General features: G+C 36.9%; 3 protein-coding genes across 3 annotated transcripts; all 3 read left to right on the forward strand.

The window, feature by feature from the left end:
- Window positions 1–1,140: 1,140 nt before the first annotated feature.
- On the forward strand, window positions 1,141–2,076 carry TAS2R9 (taste 2 receptor member 9). The gene has a single exon (XM_046666507.1). It carries the CDS (start codon window positions 1,141–1,143, stop codon window positions 2,074–2,076), a length of 936 nt encoding a protein of 311 aa, XP_046522463.1.
- Window positions 2,077–4,347: 2,271 nt separating this feature from the next.
- Window positions 4,348–5,268, forward strand: TAS2R8 (taste 2 receptor member 8). The gene is given in 1 exon segment (XM_046662085.1): window positions 4,348–5,268. A coding segment is annotated over 1 exon segment (921 nt).
- A 3,588-nt stretch (window positions 5,269–8,856) lies between these two features.
- On the forward strand, window positions 8,857–9,795 carry TAS2R7 (taste 2 receptor member 7). Its single transcript, XM_046661130.1, has one exon. It carries the CDS (start codon window positions 8,857–8,859, stop codon window positions 9,793–9,795), a length of 939 nt encoding a protein of 312 aa, XP_046517086.1.
- Window positions 9,796–21,796: the final 12,001 nt, after the last annotated feature.

Genomic DNA, 21,796 nt, shown 5'->3' on the forward strand with positions numbered 1-21,796 from the left:
ACATGACTTCTAACCCCATCTAATGGGTTGGGATTCTTTGTCTTCAGTTCCTATACTCAGTGTCTGTTATTACCAATATTCTTAAAATTTGTGTGCAGATGATGTTGGGAATTTGCTTGAGATCATCATCTCAAACCCTTTCCCTCAGACAGGGCAGCTCCTCCAGTTAAAGCAAAGCCTGAAAGTCTCCAGCTCATATGTTAAGTTGGTGAAATATTGAAGTTAATGCAACAGAACATCAGTAGTTTGGTTTATTGTTATATAGATTTAGTTGCTTTGTGCTTTAAATCACAAAACCAAAAAACATATATACAAATAGTAAAAATCTGTTCAAATATGTTTTGTCTTTGAAATGGGTATCCATTATTATAAAAAGCATCATAAAGAAGGTTACACTCATATTTTGACCATAATGGATTGCATACAAATACAGATTCTGAGGTCAAACTCTGAGTAATAACTGACCCAACTAGACTATCCTCCGCGTGCAGTCTTCCACATTATAAGGTGAAAGAGCTAGAAGTCAAATAGCTGTGTTTTCAAGAAAATTGAAAACCACTACCAACCTACCTGAGTTACCCTAATTAATAAAGTCAATTTCTTACTTTGAGGATGAAATTATTAATGTTGACCATCTACACTTTAAATCCACAATTATTCTCAAGGTCCAAACCTGCATTTGTATGAAATGGACCACAATTTGGTGGTTACTTTGCAAGTCATTAGAGATGGTAATGATGCCACATCTCCAATTAAATTTTAGCCATGTTTTCCAAGTAGTTGATTCCAGCCTGAAGTTCCTGGTGAATAGCTTGGAATATGAATCCAAAATATACAGAGCTTAAAATGAGAAAGATTGTGCAAATCCAAGAAATCAGATCCATTCCTATTTGCATCTTAGAGCTTTTTAATCATCACTCCACATGAAAGAAATTACTGGCCTCAATCAGTGAAGCCTTCAGGCAGTTCTAACACAGTGCATAACTGGCTATCTTCTTGACCTGGATCACAGCTGACAAAAAGGACAGATGAAGATAATTGCAGCGTGACCTAAGTGGTAGGCATATATACTGTTCTTCACTGTTTGGCTGAAAGTCAATTCATCATCAGTGATATCCAAAGTCAGAACTCTCTGAGGACATGCCAAATACAATGGAGACAATATACATGATCCTGATTGCTAGCGAGTTGACTATAGGAATTTGGGGAAATGGATTCATTGTACTGGTTAACTGCACTGGCTGGTTCAAAAGGAGCATTATCTCCTTGATTGACATCATCCTGGTCCCCTTAGCCATCTCCAGAATCTGTTTGTTGTGTGTGATATCTTTAGATGGCTATGTTATGCTGCTCTCTCCAGATACATATGACCATGGTGAGCTAATGAACATTTTGGATGTTTTGTGGACATTTAGCAATCATTCAAGTGTCTGGTTTACTTCTTGCCTCAGCATCTTCTACTTACTCAAGATAGCCAATATATCCCACCCATTTTTCCTCTGGCTGAAGCTAAAGATTAATAGGGTCATCCTTGGGATTCTTCTGGCATCCTTTCTCCTCTCCTTAATTATTAGTGTTGCACTGAATGAAGATTCCTGGTATAACTTCAAGGTCAATCATGAAGGAAATATAACTTTGAAATTCAAAGTGAGTAAAGTCTCAAATGCTTTCAAACAGATTATCCTGAACCTGGGGGCGATTGTTCCCTTTATACTCTGCCTGATATCATTTCTGTTGCTGCTTTTCTCCCTATTTAGACACACCAAGCAGATGAAATTTCATGTCACAGGGTCCAGAGACGCCAGCACAGAGGCCCACATGAGGGCCATAAAGACAGTGATGATCTTTCTGCTCCTCTTCATTATGTACTATGCAGTCTTTCTTGTAATGACCTCTAGCTATCTGATTCCTCAGAGAAAATTACTGATGATGTTTGGTGGCATAATAACTGTCATTTTCCCATCTAGCCATTCTTTCATCCTGATAATGGGGAACAGCAAGCTGAGGGAGGCTTTTCTGAAGGTGTTAAGGACTGTAAAGGGTTTCCACCAAAAAAGGAAATCTTTTGTTCTATAGAGAATCTTGAATACAAGGAGAAAGAAATCAACAAAAGATTCTCTCTTTTCCCAATTGATTGCATTCCATTTTTATTATATGCTATTGGAAATCACTAATATCTATAATTATTCTAAATATTCCTTTGTGTTCCTTCACATTTCTGTCTTCTTTAATTTTGAATCTAATGTTATCATTGAGCCACACGTTTCCCTGTCTTTGCAGGAAAAAAATGAATCTAAATTCCACACTCACATTTCATATCATTGCCTAAATGTAAAGAGGTTCTACTTCTTTCTGCCATATCCTAGCAAAGGGCTTGAACTTAATGGGGAGAAGAATTTCAGGCAAACAGGCCATGGGGAAGAGATTTTAAAACATGTTAGCCTTATCTATAAAATCAATCATGTAAAAAACTGTCTACTTTGTCTGAACTGAAGGTCAGTCCTTAACTTTTCTGCCCTATCACTTCCATTTCTGGAATGGTTTCTTCTGATCAGGAAGAGGGAAAACAGTCTGGTGAGATTCTGCCTAAGGGGAAAGAGGTGTAATCTCAAGATTGAAGGTTTGGCCAGGAAAGCAGGGGTTGTACAGTTAAGAATATATATACAAAACCACCTTGAGAAAGAAGATTGAGAGTCCCATGGTCAGGTTGTTCCATACGTAACCCTAGCCAGCAATGCTCATTTTAGGAGTCAATTCTCGAAGATTCTTTGGAATGTTCTCTCTACCCATTTAGATTTAGGAATCTTTGACACGTTCTTCTCTCAGTATCATTCTCTTTTCTATTTTGTTTCTGGTAATGTTTTACAGATAACTAAGTTTTTAAAATTATTAATTTTATGCTTTCCTACTACACATTATATACATGTAAGACATATGGAAAATACAACATATGCTGTTTACATTGTAGAATTCTACTTAAATATAAGAAGAATCCTCGTTTATTTGATTTGTATTGCCTAGATTCAAATTTACTGAGTTGTCATATTTCCCAAAAAAGAATAAATCTAATTTAACAGTAAAATTAGTCTTATTCCCTGGAATATTGTTTGGCAAAAAAACTTTTCTAAAAAACATGATTGCCTCATCTCAAGAAACGACTACAGGGGCCAGCCCCATGGCTGAATGGTTAAGTTTGAGCGCTCCACTTCAGCAGCCCAAGGTTTTGCCAGTTCGGATCCTGGGCACGGATATGGCACTGCTCATCAGGCCATGCTGAGGTGGCGTCCAACATAGCAGAGCCAGAAGGATCTGCAACTAGAATATACAACTACGTACTAGGGGACTTTGAGGAGAAGAAGAAGAAGAAAAAAAGAAGACTGATAACAGATGTTAGTTCAGGTGCCAATCTTTTAAAAAGAAAAAATGACTACAATAAAGAATGTGAGATCATAAATCTTATAAAAGAAGTTGATTGTAACTAGAATAAAGTGCGAATTTCCTTAATTTTAGATTAAATTGCTTATTTTCCAAGAGACAATGTTTCAGGAAGAGAATTGTCATCAACAGCATTTCTCATATTAAATAAAACTAAAGATAACAAATCTTTATCTGGCACTTTTCACTTCTAATAAACAACTGCATAGAGGACAAATTCTTAGTAAGTATTACCATGTGCTTGCCTAATAACACTAGACCATTTATAATTAGATTTGTATCGTATCCTTCCCTAATTAACCATTTATGTGAAAATAATAATTATTATCCTTTGACTGAATGCTAACTCTCTACAATCTGACTGCAGTGATCTTTTCCAAAATTAAAATCCATTTCCACTAGGAGACCTGATTTGTGGGAAATTTATAACTTATGATGATGAAAATGAAGGTACATTCGCAAGTTTTGATATTTGTTAAACATAATATTTTTGTTTGCTTTTTGTGGCTCCCTGTTTGAAACTCAACTTGACAGGTCCAAATATGCAAACTTAACAGCAAAAAGCCTATTGCAAATTCATGAAATGTAATCTCTTTTAATTTGCCTGAGAGCAGTTTCAACCAAACATTTCAGTTATCACTCACTAAAGGGTGATAATTATAATTTGCCCAGGCTACAAAGCTAGTCAAGCTGTTTGTTTGGAACAATCAGTTGGTTTATCTTCATAAATGTAGAAGCAATCCTATTTCAGAGGAAAGCTGGGCACCTCTGGAATAATATCAGAGTCAAAATAATGGCAAATGAAAACATCATTCTATGATTTGAAGAACTTATTTATTATGCTCCAACTGGTCATCTGTAAATTTGTCCAGCTTCAGTGATATTTAAGATCAGTGTATTCTCTCTACCACCATGCTCAGTACAGAAGAAAACATCTTTATGGTCATAATAACTGGTGAATTCACAGTTGGAATGTTGGGGAATGGATACATTGGACTAGTAAACTGGATTGACTAGATTAAGAAGAAAGAGACCTCTTCAATTGACTACATCTTCACCAGTTTAGCTATCTCCAGAATTTGTTTGATTTGTGCAATGGTGCTGAATGCCCTCATAATAGTATTCTACCCAGAGGTTCATGAAAATGATAAAATAAAGATAGTCAACATCTTCTGGACACTCACCAACTACTTAAGTATGTGGTTTGCCACCTGCCTCAATGTCTTCTATTTCCTCAAGGTAGCTAACTTCTCCCACCCACTTTTTCTCCGGCTGAAGTGGAGAATTGACAGGGTGGTTCACTGGATCCTGCTGGGGTGCTTGGCCATTTCCTTGTTGATCAGCCTTATATTTGCAATGACCCCAAAATATGAGTTGCTGAAAATTGCAAAACATAAAAGAAACTTCACTGAATCATTTCATGTGAGTAAAATTCAATACTTCAGCCCAGTGACAATCTTTAGCCTGTTGGCAACTGTCCTATTTACTGTGTCATTGATTTCATTTTTCCTTTTAATTATGTCCCTATGGAAACATATTAAACAAATGAAACTCAATGTTACAGGCTGCAGAGACCCCAGCACAGAGGCCCATGTGAGAGCCATGAAAACTGTGACTTTATTTCTCTTTATTCTTTTTGTATACTATCTGGCCTCTCTTTTAATGACGTTTAGCTACCTGATGAAAGAAAGAAAGTTAGCTGTGATGTTTGGAGAGGTTATAGCAATTTTCTATCCCTCAGGTCACTCACTTATTTTAATTATTGGAAATAACAAGCTGAGGCAGGCATTTGTCAGAATGCTGAGATGTGGAAAAACAGCCTGCATGATGTAAAATCTTAGCTTTATGAATGGACTTCAAAAGCAAATTTTACTTTCTAATAAAAAACAATTTTCTTATAGGTCCGTCCTCATTGTTTTCCACTTATTCCATTTATGTAGGGTACACGTCTTTAAGTGTTATTGAGACCTACTAGCTCACTAATGAATACATTCTCTACGTCTCTTTACACTCCAGACATTCTCATCTTCACACTCCCTTTCCTTCAAGAATTTCAAAGCTCATACTTCTCTTTGTGTCTTCTCACTGGAAATATTAGGCATGTATTGTGAATTTTTTACTTTGGCCCAGGGTGAAGCGCACCTGAGCTGCACTAACTGGTTTCTCACTTTTTTCTACCATGCACTTTCATTGCTGGCCCTAAATTGAACTCCCTTCGTGGCTCTCCTGAGTCACTCCCATTTGGCTTATTAACTAGGAACTCAGATCTCCCTGTCTTGTCTCTACTTCAGTTTCCTCGCTCCTCCCAAGTGAGTGATGCTTTAGGCGGTCTCCCAGGTAATACTTCCTAGTCGACCTTCTTTTGGCACCTCATATTAGTTTCCCTTGAAATTAAATTTCTTTTCAAACAACGTGGTTTCAGGCAGCACCAGGATAGGAATAGAACCCATTCAAACATCTCCCTATAAGGGATGTTCATATGTGTTCTTCACAATCTAGATAAAAGGACAGGAGTAACTAACATCAGTCAGACTGCTTCACTCAGGTTCCTTTCCTTGGTAAGACCCATGGGGGTTCTTTTCACTCAAGACTTTAGAAAAGAAATTAATTGGGAGGAATTAGCACACACAATGAATTAACTATATTCTGTCACTAAAAAAGCAATATATGTCCATAACACATATGGAGTAAATTATAAAAATAAAATGAGTCATTAATAAAATGTGGTTCTCATCAAATCACTCCCCCCTAGAGTGTCACTGAAACACTTGATCTGGCACGTCTAAGGTCATGTCTGTTCTCATCTGGCTGTGCATTTTTGCTCCCACCATTTTCTATGTCTAATTCTGGTCTATTTCAATCTACTCATTTCCTTGTATTATAACTAAAATTTACTTACCTGAAGATTATCAATTTTTCTACATATGGTCATGTAAAATTCACCCTGTAAAGTACTGATATTTACAGACTTAAGAACATAAAATTCATCAACCGTATTTCTAATATGGTAGCTATTAAGGTGCTATCTTTTGTACAAGACTGGAGAATCGATGTTCTTTTAATGAAATATGTTAACATATTCTACAAAGTACTCGGAAATTCTATGCTGGGATGAAGTTTATATTCTTCTGCAGGTTTAGATGAAATAAATGTTTTATACAATTAGTACTTCTGGGAAGGTTTTCCTCCATTATTCTGAAGTCCTTTCTTCCATGTTTTGTTTTCTGTATCTGCAATGTTTCAAATATCTTCAATGACCATGAATGGGGTTCAAAGTAATAGACTTGTGACAAAATGTTCTCTTGCAGAATTTTTTGTTGTTGTGCTTTTTTTTAAATTATGGTAAGAATATTTAACATGAGCTCTCCCCTTTTTAACAGCATTTTAAGTGCACAATACAGTATGGTTAACTATAATGTTATATAATGTGTTATATAATGCACAATATTGTACAGCAGATCTCTAGAATTTATTAATCTTGTACAATTGAAATTTTATACTCGTTGAATAGCAACTTTCTATTTTCCCCTCCCCTCAGGCCCTGACAACCACTATTTTAGTCTCTGTTTCTATGAGTTTGACTATTTTAGATACCTCATGTAAGTGGAATCATATTTTTTTTTTATTTGTCCTTCTGTAACTAACTTATTTCACTCTGCATTATAGTCTCTATGTTTGCGCATTTTGCAAGATTTCTTTCTTTTTTAAGACTGAATAATCCATTTAGCTATTTATCTGTCAATGGACAGTTGTTTCCACATTTTAGATATTGTGAATAATGCAGCAATAAACATGTGAGTGCAAATATCTCTTTAAGATTCTGATTTCAATTCTTTTGGATAAATACCTAGAAGTGGTTTCACTGAATCATATCTTAGTTGTGTTTTTAATTCTTCAAGGAACTTTCATACTATTTTCCATAGTAACTGCATAGTATTTTGCATAGTAACTGCACTATAACTTCCATGCTATACCATATACCAAAAAAGGTTTTGCGTCTAAAACGTCTTTGGCTAAAGCTATTATCATAGCTACTGTGAGCACTTTATTTATCAGGACACACTATGGCGAAGAAAGTGACATGCCTGTGTCAGGGATCATTTCCAAGATCAGAGGAAAGCTGTCACCTGCGAACATGGCTAGTATTGAGGCAGCTTGTCCAAAAATCAGGGCTGCATCTCAGGAATGAAGGTTTGTCCTTTCAGGAAAGATAAAAGAAAATATGCATTGCTGAGGAAGATATGAGAATCCCAGAATTATTCCATGGAAACACTATGTAGTAAAGTTTTTCTCAATAATTGAATTAGAGAAGCTATTTCAAAACATGAGTTAATGTGTAGAAATGAGGTAATTTAATTACCAATCTTCTGCCTAACAGGCTATAAAGGTTAAGGATCTAGAAACTCAGATGCAATTTGGTATGGAGGAATTGGGGAGTAAAATGAAATGCAGGATTTTACTCTCTTTTCTCTCATATGTACAACTGCTTTTGAGCACATTTTAAGTGAAAAGAAAAAATATAATATAAGATAATAAGCATGGCTGCTTATTATATATAGCATCACAAACAAAATGTCTATCAAATGTCACTTGACTAATAAGACAATGTATTATTTTAAGAAACCTTGTGCCATATAATTGTTCATCTGCACAATCAAGATAAGTGAGCTAAAATATTTTTTTCAAACCAAATAGTCTATACTTAGTGTTAACCTTTTAAATTCCCTGAAAATACACAGCCTTCAAATTTGGGACTTTTAGTAATAATCAATATTATCACTCAAAAAAATGAAGATTCTTCTGTAAATTTCAAATTTTGCCTATATTCTAATTGCTAGAAAATGACTGAGGTTTAGGTTTGCCAGATAAAATACAGGACACCCAATTAAATTTGAATTTCAATACTTCCCAGGAGTACTAATCTCATGCAATTTGGGAACTATACTAAAAATTTATTCATTCCTTATTTGAAATTCAAATTTAACTTGGTGTCCTGCATTTGTATTTGCTAAATCTGGCAACCCTATTGAGGTTACTAGCATGCATCGCAAATTAGTGAATCCAAAATTTGCAAAACATAGCCTCAGAAAGACAGGGCGTGATCATGAAAAGGAATCAGCCCAATTTGCATCTCTAGCAAACTGTAGCTCAGCCTAAATTAACCATAAGTGGAAAAGTAAAACTTGCTGAGAAGATAAATGGACATACGGTGGCCAGGCCTGGGATTGTCAACCACATTGCTTGTCAATACTAATTAGGATTTAATGAAAATAGCTACAGTCTTCATTTACCGTTCCAGTCTCCATCATAAGGAAGACTCCAATAAAAGATATAAAGAAAATAACAGCAAAATCTAAGAAGTAGATGTAGATAAACTACAACAGTTGACTAGAAACGAATTGGATATTTCTCTGTTTTAACATGACAATTGACATGAAGAGCACCTTAATGATCATAGCAGCTGGAGAGTTCTCGATGGGGATCTTAGGGAATGCATTCATTGGATTGGTGAACTGTATGGACTGGATCAAGAACAGAAAGATTGCCTCCATTGATATAATCTTCACGAGTTTGGCCATATCCAGAATTTGTCTATTGTGTATTATACTATTAGATTGTTTTATATTGGTGCTGTATCCAGATGTCTATACCAGTGGTAAACAAATGAGAATCATTGATTTCTTCTGGACACTAACCAACCATTTAAATGTCTGGTTTGCCACCTGCCTCAGCATTTTCTATTTCCTCAAGATAGCAAATTTCTTCCATCCCCTTTTCCTCTGGATGAAGTGGAGAATTAACAGTATGATTCCTAGGATTCTGCTGGGATGTTTGGCCCTCTCTGTGTTTATTAGCCTTCCTGTCCCTGAGAATCTGAATGATGATTTCAGGAGCTGTGTCAAGAGAAAGTGGAAAACAAACTTAACTTTGAGATGCAGAGTAAATAAAGCTCAATATGCTTTCATAAAGCTATTTCTCAACCTGTTAACACTATTCCCCTTTTCTGTGTCCCTGATCTCATTTTTCCTCTTGATTCTTTCCCTGTGGAGACACACCAGGCGGATGCAACTCAATGCCACAGGGAGCAGAGACCCCAGCATGGAAGCCCACGTGGGAGCCATGAAAGCTGTCATCTCCTTCCTCCTGCTTTTCATTGCCTACTATCTGGCCTTTCTTGTGGCCACCTCCAGCTACTTCATGCCAGAGACTGAATTAGTTGTTATGGTTGGTGAGGTGATAGCTTTAATCTATCCCTCAAGCCATTCATTTATCCTAATTCTGGGGAACAACAAATTAAGACAAGCATCTCTAAGGGTGCTATGGAAAGTAAAGTATCTTCTAAAAAGAAGAAATTTCTGACAACATAAAGAGATCTGAAGACAAACTATCATTTTCTGGACAAAGGAAGACAAGATATTTCTTAATCATCTTCAGTTCTTGCACTCATGTTGGTTTCATATGGTTAATTACTCTTGAAACTTATTTAGTATACTTGTAATTTAGGAAATCTCATGTGGAGCTGATTTTGCCTTTTTCTCTCTCTCTGTCTCTCTCTCTCTCTCTCTCCTTCCCTTCAAGTTTCTTTTTTAAACATGTTTCAGAACATATAGAAGTTAATATCCAAATAGTTAACTGTGAGAAGAGAGAGTATTTTCATAGTTCTAAATCATATCTCCAGATGCAAAATCGTATGACTAATTCAGGACAACTGTAATAGCATATTGTTGTTATTTACATCTCTGTGAAAAGCAGCTAGCTCATCCTCATGGTCCTAGCTAGAAGTTTTTCTATCTTAGATCATCTATCTAAGTTCTACCTTTGGAAAAGGCTCAATAAGGTGACAGTTCTTAAATGCTACAAAATTCTATGAATGTAACAGAAATTAATACTGAATATAATCACAACTAAGACATAAATTGTGATTAAAATAAATATTGTCACAGCAAATTCAAAAATTCTTTTAGGATCAAAGATCAATGAAAGAAAGACAATCTGTAAGTGTGAGAGAAAGAGAATTTATGTGGAAAGTTTGTATGAAATAATGTTGGCTAAAGAAAGAGCCAAAGTAGAATTATTTATTGCTTATTCAAGGATATTTCTTTACAAAAGACATGTGTAAGTTTACTTTCAGCAAACTAGGACTGCACCAGGCATTGAGTGTCAAGATACTCTGATAAGATGAGAGCTTTAATCAAAAACTCCTGTACTGAGATGTTAAAAAGTCAAAACTGTCAAAGGAGACATTGATTCAGTACAGATCATCTCCATACCCCAGGGGACTATTATTTGGATGATGCATAAGTCATCCATGAGATATCTATTTGGGAAATTCCATCAAAGTGTCCTTTATATTTTGGCAATAATATTTTGGAGTGATCAACTCTGGTACTAACCAGCCTAGAGTAGCCATGGACTTGATCTGCAGAAAAGAAAATATTTGTAAGATATATTAAATGTTTGGATCAATAAATTTGGTAAAAATTAAACTTACTTTACACTAGTTTCATGTTAATTTTTCTTCTTTGAATCTGGGGCTGTAAAAAATACACATTGATTAAATTGATACATTTAGAATGATGTATTGAGTGTCTTATAAGTTAAAGAAACAATAGGAAATACCTGTCCCCACCCCTTGCCTGAGCAAAGGCCAGCTTATGTGTATTTATTAGGCATGGGGACAAAAAAATCCTGAGAGCTATGGGAATCTTGGAAGCTCCATGTTTGATGTCTTCATATTGTAGACCTTAGAAACTTGATCGTCTAGTCACTTTATGAATGTAGCATCTTGACAATCACTTGCTCTGTGGACAGTAGCCAAACAAAGGATACTGAGGTGAAAACAGAAGCCATATTGGAGACCTCTTACTGTACATAATTCTCCTTACTGACATATCTAGGATAAAAGTGATATAGCCAAGGCAAGTGGTTTACCTTCTAAGATTATATTAATCTTGAGAAATCATACAAAAATAATAATAACTCAGAGTTGAAAGAAGTATTTGTACTGTTTCATTCACCCCCAGTGTTTGGAGTAAAGTTTTCAGACTTTCTCTAAGACAGTGTAGTAAAGGGGTTACAAAGAATGCAAGCAGTGTCTTTCTGGTTTTCTTCATTGTTTGGTAAATGGATATACACTTCCACATTGAATATCTGAGTGTCAGGCACCATCCTGGGTGCTGGAAATACAGATAAGATGTAACAAAGTCCATGCTCTTATGCAATACACAGTCATGGAAAACATTAAAACACAATGATCAAGTAAACAAAGAAATGGTTACAAATCATGATTAATGCAACTGAGAATAACTGGAGATGAGGGATAGCTTCCTATAGTGTAGTCAGAATAGACGGACTTGAGGTACTGAGATTTCAAGCTGAGACCAAATGACAAATATAACCCAGTCATGCAATATTCTGGACAAATAACATCCCAAAAAGATGTACAAGTGCCTGAGGAAGAGCAATAAGGTCTGAATGACCAGAGCATGGTGAACAAAGGGTGACTGGTAGAGCATGAAAGGCCTTGTAGGTCGTGCAAGGGAATTTAGATTTAAGTGAAATGGGAAGATATTGAAGGAATTGAAACCATGTATAGCATAATTTTATTTGTATGTAGATTTAAGTTCACTTTGGTTATATAAAGAAGGGATATTGTATGTGTTTAGGAAGAGGAGTACAATTAAGGGGACCAGCTAGTCAGTTATTATAATAAGTAGTCGATATGAGAAATCACAGGGGCTCAGATTTGGATGGTGGCTCTAGAGTTAGGGAATTTTTTACTGGATGAATTCTATATATTGTGTAGATAAAGATAATAGGTCTTGTTGATTGATTATAAGAAAGGAGAGAATTCAAGGAAAAGAAAATTCTAAAAACTTTTAGATTGTTTTTGCTTTAGCACTTGGGAGTACACTGCTACCTACAATTGAGGGGAAACTGTTATTTGAGGGATGGGAGATTAGAAATAAAAAAACTCTGTTTCTTACAAATTATGTTTAAATGATCTATAAAATAACCAAGTGAAAATGTCAACAGATGATTGAATATATGAATCTATAACTAAGGAAAGAGATAAAAGATATGAATTTGGAAGTCATTGACATATAAAGGGGATTACCTAAAAAAAAAATTATGGATAGAGACATAACACCAGATCTGAGCTGTGAGATGTTCAAATATTTAGAGATTAAATTAGGGAGAAGCGACCAGCAAAAGAAAATAAGAAGCTCTTAGGTAGATAAGAAAAGTGACATAGCAAAATAACCTTTGAATTTGGCAACATGGATTCAACTAGTGACCCTAACAAGAGCAATGTTAGTGAAGTGTAGGGGCAGATGCAAGGTTCAGTGGGGAAAGTTAAGGAGGGAACGAAAAAATCTGAGAAAGCAGAGACATGGAGCATATATAATATTTTTAGTAAGTTGTATTATTAAGGAGAGCAGAGAATGGGAACAATGAAACATTTTAGTGTTGTCATTCGTTTTGCTTTTAAGTCAGACGATATAGTGAGTACATGGAAATTGAAATGATTCAATAGAGAGGGAGATAATATAGAAGAGGTATAGCATTTGCTGGAGCATTTATGTTAAAATCACAGCCCTGACATAAAAAGGTGGAACCCTCAGACCTGAGAGAGGGATATTTAGGTGAGCAATGCTAAAAATATGGAACCCCCAGATTCCCTGGAAACTTCAGGGCCACCAGAAGCAGACCACTACCCTGACAAGAACAGAAGAGCCTCTCTACTCCTGGAAACTGTTCAGTTAACTCAATATGTGGCAAGTTGAAATTTGTTCTCTTTAATAATGCTCTACCACTCTTCATGGCTTCATGCCAAGGTTTCAACATAGCCCTATCAGGTGAGTACAGTTTCTATTCCAAAAGAAAATAGCTTCAAGCTAATATTACCACATACTGTTAACATATCAGCAGGAATGAGAAAATGTACCTAAAATGAGGATGGTAGACCAAGGGATCCTCTTTATTTAGTCTTGACATGGAGAATTTATTGACATGGAGGCCTTAAGTAATGACTTAGGACTCAATATTCTGGCAAGGGCAAATAAATCTAGTCCCAATATTCTCTTGGGCCAGCTCCATGAAACTTAGACACAATGATGGCCTCATATATAAGGGGGAATTGCTGCAACTTCTTTGACATAATATTAAGAAAGAACAGAAGGCAGAAGTGATGTCAGCATCACGGCAGAGCGAGCTTGCCTGGGACTCTCTCCCCTCCAACATACAAAAAAGAACAACCACATTCCAACAAAATATTACCCTAATAGCACAGAAATCCTCAGAGAGTCACAGCAGCCAAATGATGGAGGGTGGAGAGGCTAGAGCCCCCCTCAGAAGAGCTGGAATTGGGTAAGAGAGATCGTCCCTCCCTCCACTAAGGACTGGGATCACTGCTGTGGGAGGCTCCATGAAGGAAGGAGTGGGGGAGGGGCTGCATGTCCATACGATCACCCAGGAATCCCACAGACGTGCAGCCCAGATGGAAGCCCCCTAACAGGGGAAAGTTTTCACATGGGGTGACCTCAGCAAGCCAAGACCCCAGGAGAGCAGATAGCAAGAGCTGATCAGGAAACCGGATCTACGCACCAGAGAAGATGCCCCTCCCTGCCCCAACCAGGGCTGTGCCAGCCATCTTGGCTGAAGGCGGAGGGCTCAGAATATGTGGCTCTCGACCCCCATCTAGTGGCGACAGGTTGTAACTACAGTCGAATCATATCACAATGGGGAAGAGCCGTCCATCCTCCAACATCCGGCAGTTCATAAAAGCTCCAGACCACAGGGAAAACAAGCACCCAGAATTATGCCCTGAGGATTCAGAAATAAGCAAACTAGACAAAAATGAATTCAGAATAGCTATAGTCAAAAAAACCCAATGAGGTAAAGGAAAATATAGAGAAACAAGTCAATGAGTTTTGGAGTTACTTCACAAAAGAGATTGAAACTATAAAGAAGAACCAATCAGAAATACTAGAGATGGAAAATACAATGGATCAGATAAAACAGAATACAGATTCCCTGAATGCCTGCGTAGATGCCATAGAGGAGAAAATCAGCATAATCGAAGATAGACAGGTTGAATGGCTCCAGACACTCAAAAAGAGAGAATTAAGAATAAAAAGGAGTGAAGAAAATCTCTGAGAAATAGCTGACTCAATGAGGAATTGCAATATAAAAATAATTGGAATCCCTGAGGGTGATGAAACAGAGAATGGAGCAGAAAGTGTGCTCAAAGGAATAATAGCAGAGAACTTCCCAAATCGAGAGAATGAGAGAGAAATATGTGTGGAGGAAGTTTTCAGGTCTCCTAGATATGTCAATGTAAAAAGACCTACTGCGAGGCATATAGTAGTAACACTGGCAAAAGTGAATGACAAAGAAAGAATACTCAGGGCATCAAGGCAGAAGAAAGTAACCTACAAAGGAACCCCTATCAGACTTTCAGCAGATTTCTCTGAAGAAACCTTACAAGTTAGGAGAGATTGGAATGGCATATTCAAAACCTTAAAAGATAACAATCTTCAGCCAAGAATACTCTATCTAGCAAAAATATCCTTCAGATATGAGGGAGAAATTAAATCTTTCCCGGACAAACAAAAGCTAAGGGACTTCGTAGCCACAAGGACCCCCACCCCCCACAAGAAATCTTCAAGAAGGCCATCATACCCGAAAAAAGAAATAAAGGGAGAAAGAGGTCACAAAACACAGAGTAAGGAGACAAATAGATAGAATCAGAATAGGATAGTAAATATACAACTATAGCATTAGGATAAAGGGAAAGAAAACACCAAAAACAAAGACAGTCTTATCACTTTAACCACAAACCCACAACACAAGTTGGAATAAGAGATGACAGTAATAACTTAGGAGGGAAGGAGAAAGGGGACTGAATCAGTTTAGGCTAAGGAAATAAAAGGCCACCAGAAAATGGGCTATGATACACATGAGATTCTGTATGCAAACTTCAGGGTAGCCACTAACCTTAAAAACAGAACAGAGACACAAAAAATGAGGAAATAATAAACTGCAGATGTCAATGGGTAGGCCAAAACACACAGGACAAGAAACAAAGGTAATGCAGGAAAAACAGAAAACAAGTGACAAAATGACAGCATGAAGCCTTCATGTATCAATAATCACTCTCAATGTAAACAGATTGAACTCTCCAATAAAAAGACACAGAGTGGCAAGATGGATTAAAGAACAAGACCCAACAATCTGTTGTCTCCAGGAAACATGCCTCAGCTCCAACAACAAACACAGGCTCAGAGTGAAGGGGTGGAAGACGATAATCCAAGCTAATGGCAAACAAAAGAAAACAGGTGTCACAATATTTATATCAGACAAAGTGGATTTCAAGATCAGGCAGATAAAGAGAGACATAGAGAGTCAATATATAGTGATCAAAGGGATAGTACATCAAGAAGAAATAATGCTTATAAATATCTATGCACCCAACACAGGAGCACCAAAGTTCATAAAGCAACTATTAACAAACCTAAAAGAAGATATTAAAAATAACACAATAATAGTAGTGGATCTCAACACCCCACTCACATCATTGGACAGATCATCCAGAGAGAAAATCAACAAGGAAATGGTGGAATTATATGAAAAGCTAAGACAGTTGGACTTAATAAAGATATATAGAACACACCATCAAAAAACAGCAGAATACACGTTCTTCTCAAGTGCACATGGAACATTCTCAAGGATAGACCATATGTTGGGAAACAAGGCAAGCCTCTATAAATTTAAAAAAATTGAAATAATAACAAGCATCTTCTCCGATCATAATGTTATAAAGCTAGAAATTAATTACAAGAAAAAAGCTGAGAAAATGACAAAGATGTGGAGACTAAACAATATGCTATTGAACAAGCAATGGATCATTGAAGAAATTAAAGAAGAAATCAAAAAATACCTGGAGACAAATGAAAATGATAACATGCCATACCAACTCATATGGAATACAGCAAAAGCTGCATTAAGAGGGAAATTCATCACAATACAAGCACACATCAACAAACAAGAAAAATACCAAATAAGCAATCTTAAACTACATCTAACTGAACTAGAGAAAGAAGAACAAAAAAGCCCAAAGTCAGCAAAAGGAGAGAAATAATAAAAATCAAAGCAGAAATAAATGCTATTGAAATGAAAAAGGCAGTAGAAAGGATCAATGAAACAAAGAGCTGGTTCTTTGAGAAGAAAAATAAAATTAAAAAACCCCTAGCCAGTTTTATAAAGAAAAAAAGAGAAAAAGTTCACATAAACAAAATCAGAAATGAAAGAGGAGAAATAACAGACTCCACAGAAATACAGTGAATTATAAGAGAATACTACAAAAAACTATATGCCAACAAAATGGATAACCTAGAGGAAATGGATAAATTCTTAGAGTTTTACAATCTCCCAAAGCTAAGTCAAGAAGAAGCAGACAGTCTGAACAGGCCAAACACAAGGAAGGAGATTGAAGCAGCAATCAAAAGCATCCCAAAGAATAAAACCTGAGGACAAGACGGCTTTCCTGGGGAATTCTACCAGACTTTCAAAGAGGATTTAATACCTATCCTTTTCAAGCTATTCCAAAAAGTTAGGGAGTATGGAACACTTCCTAACACATTCTACGAGGCCAAAATCACCCTGACACCCAAGCCTGACAAAGACAGCATGAAAAAGGAGAACTACAGGCAAATATCACTGATGAACATTGATGCAAAAATTCTCAACAAAATTTTGGCAACTCAGATTCAGTAATACATCAAAAGGATTACACATCATGATCAAGTGGGATTCATACCAGGGACACAGGGATGGTTCAAGATCTGCAAATCATTCAATGTGATACACCGTATCAACAAATTGAGGAATAAAAACCACATGATCATCTCAATAGATGCAGAGAAAGCATTTGACAAGATCAAACAGCCATTTATGATAAAAACTCTGAATAAAATGGGGATAGAAGGAAATTACCTCAACATAATAAAGGCCATATATGACAAACCCACAGCCAACATCATACTTAATGGGCAAAAATGGAGCTCCATCCCCCTGAAAACAGAAACGAGACAAGGATGCCCTCTGTCACCACTCTTATTCAACATAGTACTGGAGGTTTTGGCCAGAGCAATTAGGCAAGAGAAAGGAATAAAAGGAATCCAAATAGGGAGGGAAGAAGTGAAACTCTCGCTGTTTGCAGACGACATGATCTTGTATGTAGAAAACCCCAAAGAATCCATTGGAAAACTTTAAGAAGTAATCAACAACTACAGCAAAGTTGCAGTATATAAAATCAACTTACATAAAACAGTAGGATTTCTATGTTTAATAACAAACTAACAGCAAAAAAACTCAAGAACTCAATCCCATTCACAATTGCAACAAAAAGAATAAAATACCTCGGGGTAAATTTAACTAAGGAAGTAAAGGACCTATACAATGAAAACTACAAGGTTTTCCTTAAAGAAATAGATAAGGACATAAAGAGATGGAAAGGCATTCCATGTACATGGATTGGAAGAATAAACATAGTTAAAATGTCCATACTATCTAAAGCAATCTACAGATTCAAAGCAATACCAATCAGAATCCCAATGACATTCTTTACAGAATTAGAACAAAGAATCCTAAAATTCATGTGGGGCACAAAAGACCCTGAATTGCTAAAGCAATCCTGAGAAAAAAGAACAAAGCTGGAGGCATCACAATCCCTGACTTCAAAACATACTGCAAAGCTACAGTAATCAAAACAGCATGGTACTGGTACAAAAACAGGTGCACAGAATTGAAATCCCAGAAACAAAATCACACATCTATGGACAGCTAATCTTCGACAAAGGAGCTGAGGGCATACAATGGAGAAAATAAAGTCTTTTCAACAAATGATGCTGGGAAAACTGGAAAACCACATGTAAAAGAATGAAAATTGACCATTCTTTCTCACCATTCACCAAAATAAACTCTAAATGGATCAAAGACATAAAGGTACGACCTGAAACCATAAGGCGTCTAGAGGAAAACGTAGGCAGTACACTCTTTGACATCAGTATTAAAAGGATCTTTTTGGACACCATGCCTTCTCGGACAAGGGAAACAATAGAAAGAATAAACAAATTGGACTTCATCAAGCTAAAGAGCTTCTTCAAGGCAGGGGATCACAGGAATGAAACAAAAAAACACCCCACTAATTGGGAAAAAATATTTGCAAGTCATACAGCCAACAAAGGGTTAATCTCCATAATACATAAAGAACTCACAGAACTCAACAACAAAATAATCAAACAAACCGATCAAAAAATGGGCAGGAGACATGAACAGACATTTCTCCAAAGAAGACATATGAATGGCCAAGAGGCACATGAGAAGATGTTCATCATCACTGATCATCAGGGAAATGCAAATCAAAACTACACTAAGATATCACCTTACACCCATTAGAATGGCAAAAATAACTGAAACAAAAGTAATAAGTGTTGGAGACGTTGTGGAGAAAAAGGATCCCTCATACATTGCTGGTGGGAGTGCAAACTGGTGCAGCCGCTGTGGAAAACAGTATGAAGATTTCTCAAAAAATTAAAAATAGAAATACCATATGACCCAGCCATCCCACTGCTGGGTGTCAATGCAAAGAGCTTGAAGTCAGCAATTCCAAAAGACCCATGCACCCCTATGTTAATTGCAGCATTATTTACAATAGCTAAGATATGGAAGGAACCTAAGTGCCCATCAACTGATGATTGGATAAAGAAGATATGGTGTATACACACACACACACACACACACACACACACACACACACACACAATGGAATATTACGCAGCCATAAAAAAGAATAAAATCATCCCATTCGCAACAACATGGATGGACCTTGAGGGAATTATGTTAAGTGAAATAAGCCAGATAGAGAAAGACAATCTCTGTATGACTCAACTCATATGAGGAATTTAAACATGTGGACAAAGAGAACAGATTAGTGGCTACCAGGGGAAGGGGGGGGGGGGCACAAAGGGTGAAGGGGAGCACCTACAACACAACTGACAAACAGTAATGTACAGCTGAAATTTCACAAGATTGTAAACTATCATAAACTCAAAAAAAAATTTTTTTTAAAGATTAAAACCGGCTTCCCATTGTTGTAGCAGGCTTTTTCCAATTGCATACATAAGTTTGGGCAAACTGAAATTGCCCTATTTTGGCCATTTTAAAGTGAGACCTCCTTTAGTATGTTTAATTAACATAACCTTAAGGGTGGATTTATATGCTCTTACAATATCAGGCAGGGGAAACTTTCCGTAGTAAGATAGAATGTTTATCCCCACAACATAATCTATAGCACAATCAGGCAAAAGAGATGTAATTATTTTACGTAAAGCTCATTTAAATATACCAATTTTTACAAATCTTTATCTTAATTTTTCTAACTTTTATACTTCTAATGATAACATATTAGAATTCCGTTAACAAGTTTTGGTATTACAATATTATGTTGGGAAAGCATTTCAAGCTAGACATAACATCTACTCTCAAAAACATCCAGGTAAAGTTGAAATAAACTCTTCATATAATATTAGCTTAAACACTTTAATCTTTACAGTCTTATCAACCTGAGCAACCTAATTGTGGCTTCAAATATTTCCTGGTCAGGTTTCTCACTGTGATTTCTGCCTCCTGACCTTTTGAATTTTTTCAAACTGGGGTGAATAGAACAGGCTTCTCTGATGTCCTTTAATGTTGAGGAGACAATGAGGGGGGTCCCTTTAGCCATCCAACCTTAGGTAGTGTTTTGTTAAAACCTTTGTTTTAACTTTATTTATGTCTGTTCTATTGATCCCATTTCCTTTATTTTTAATAACTAGTTAAGGATTTCCATCCTGTTGGGATGAGTTCTGTGACTCTTCTCTTTCTGATTTCTCTTTGTTTGCTTAATGTTTTCATTAGCATCTGTAAGACCACAAGAAGCTGAGACCGCAAGTTTGATTAAGTCTTTAAGACTAATTATTGCATTTTCCTTTTAATTTGATCGTTCCATAGGTACCAATAAAACAGCTGTTTATGATGAGAGCTCTCTAAAAATTTTTCCAACTAAAGGATCCATTCTTTGGCCATTTTCTGTTTGGAGTTTAAAGAATATTATGGCCATGTGGTGTTACAAAAGAAAATCATCCCTATTTAGACATTGGCTTATAACTATAATTAGACCATCTATTCAGAATCAGCCTCACTGGGCTCTGCTTTGGGACAGACAGAATATTTCCCATTCCAATTCAAAAAGACAGACAGACACACAGATCCAGACACAGAAAAGCCAGGTTCCCAGATTAGGGATAGAAGGTCCTACAACAGTTCCCACTCTGAATGTGTGCCCGTATGTCCCCCTCTGCAAACAGAAAGGACCCCAGAAGGACCCTCTGTCAACAGAATTGACCCCAGAGGAGAGGAAGGAAGTTCACAGGCATCCCCAAGGCAACTTAACCTATTTCAGATGGAGTCTGTCAACTCACCATGACAAAGAACAAATAAACAAACACAAATCTAAGGCCTATTTCCTTGCCATAAGAAAATGTGCCTAGGGTCAGTGGTACCAGGCTAGATGGAAAGTATTGGGACAGTCCCTAGGGCAAATCACCTAGGCAGCTGCTAGACTGCTTCCAAGGAAGTCCCAGTAGGCCTGGAGCTGCCGAGCCAAGGACAAGAGCCTCCTGATTGGCTTGCCAGATTGTTAGTGCCTACAAACATAGGTTCTTTACCCGCCACACAAGAAGGGCCAAGTAAAAACTGGAATGCCAGGCTTATGGCAAGGAAGTATTTTTATTTCAGATGATATCAGCTGGGTGATGAGAGTGAGCTCTCAAATTTGTCTTGTTTAATCTCATCTCCCTGAAAGATGGGAGATGAGGGGTTTTAAACGTTTGTGAGGAATGAAGTTGCCTGTAGAAGAGGGGGAAGTCAGTGGTCTTACTGGTCAGAGCTTTCCCACTAGCCTGTGTTCAGCTTTGGGAGGCTGTTTGCAGGGTGGAGGAGGAGATAATAAAGAATCCAGGTGGCTGTCCTTGGCCATTTGTCTCCATGGTGGGGAGTGGATTCTGGAGCCAGGGAGCCAGGGAGTAAATCAGGAAAGAGTGCTTTCGTTTTAACCTGATATATGCTGGGTTTAGTGTAGGGGAACTGATATCAGAGCAGGCATCACAAGGTCAAGGTGTTGGTTCAGTCTAAGGGCTACAAAGAAGAATCTGTTCCAGGACTCTCTCCTAGCTGCTGGTGATTTGCTGGAAAACTTTGGTGTTCCTCAGTTTTTGCTACATCACCCCAATCTCTGTCTTCATCTTCTTACAGTATT

The sequence above is a fragment of the Equus quagga genome, chromosome 1, assembly GCF_021613505.1.
Source record: "Equus quagga isolate Etosha38 chromosome 1, UCLA_HA_Equagga_1.0, whole genome shotgun sequence".
Taxonomy (NCBI): Eukaryota; Metazoa; Chordata; class Mammalia; order Perissodactyla; family Equidae; genus Equus; species Equus quagga.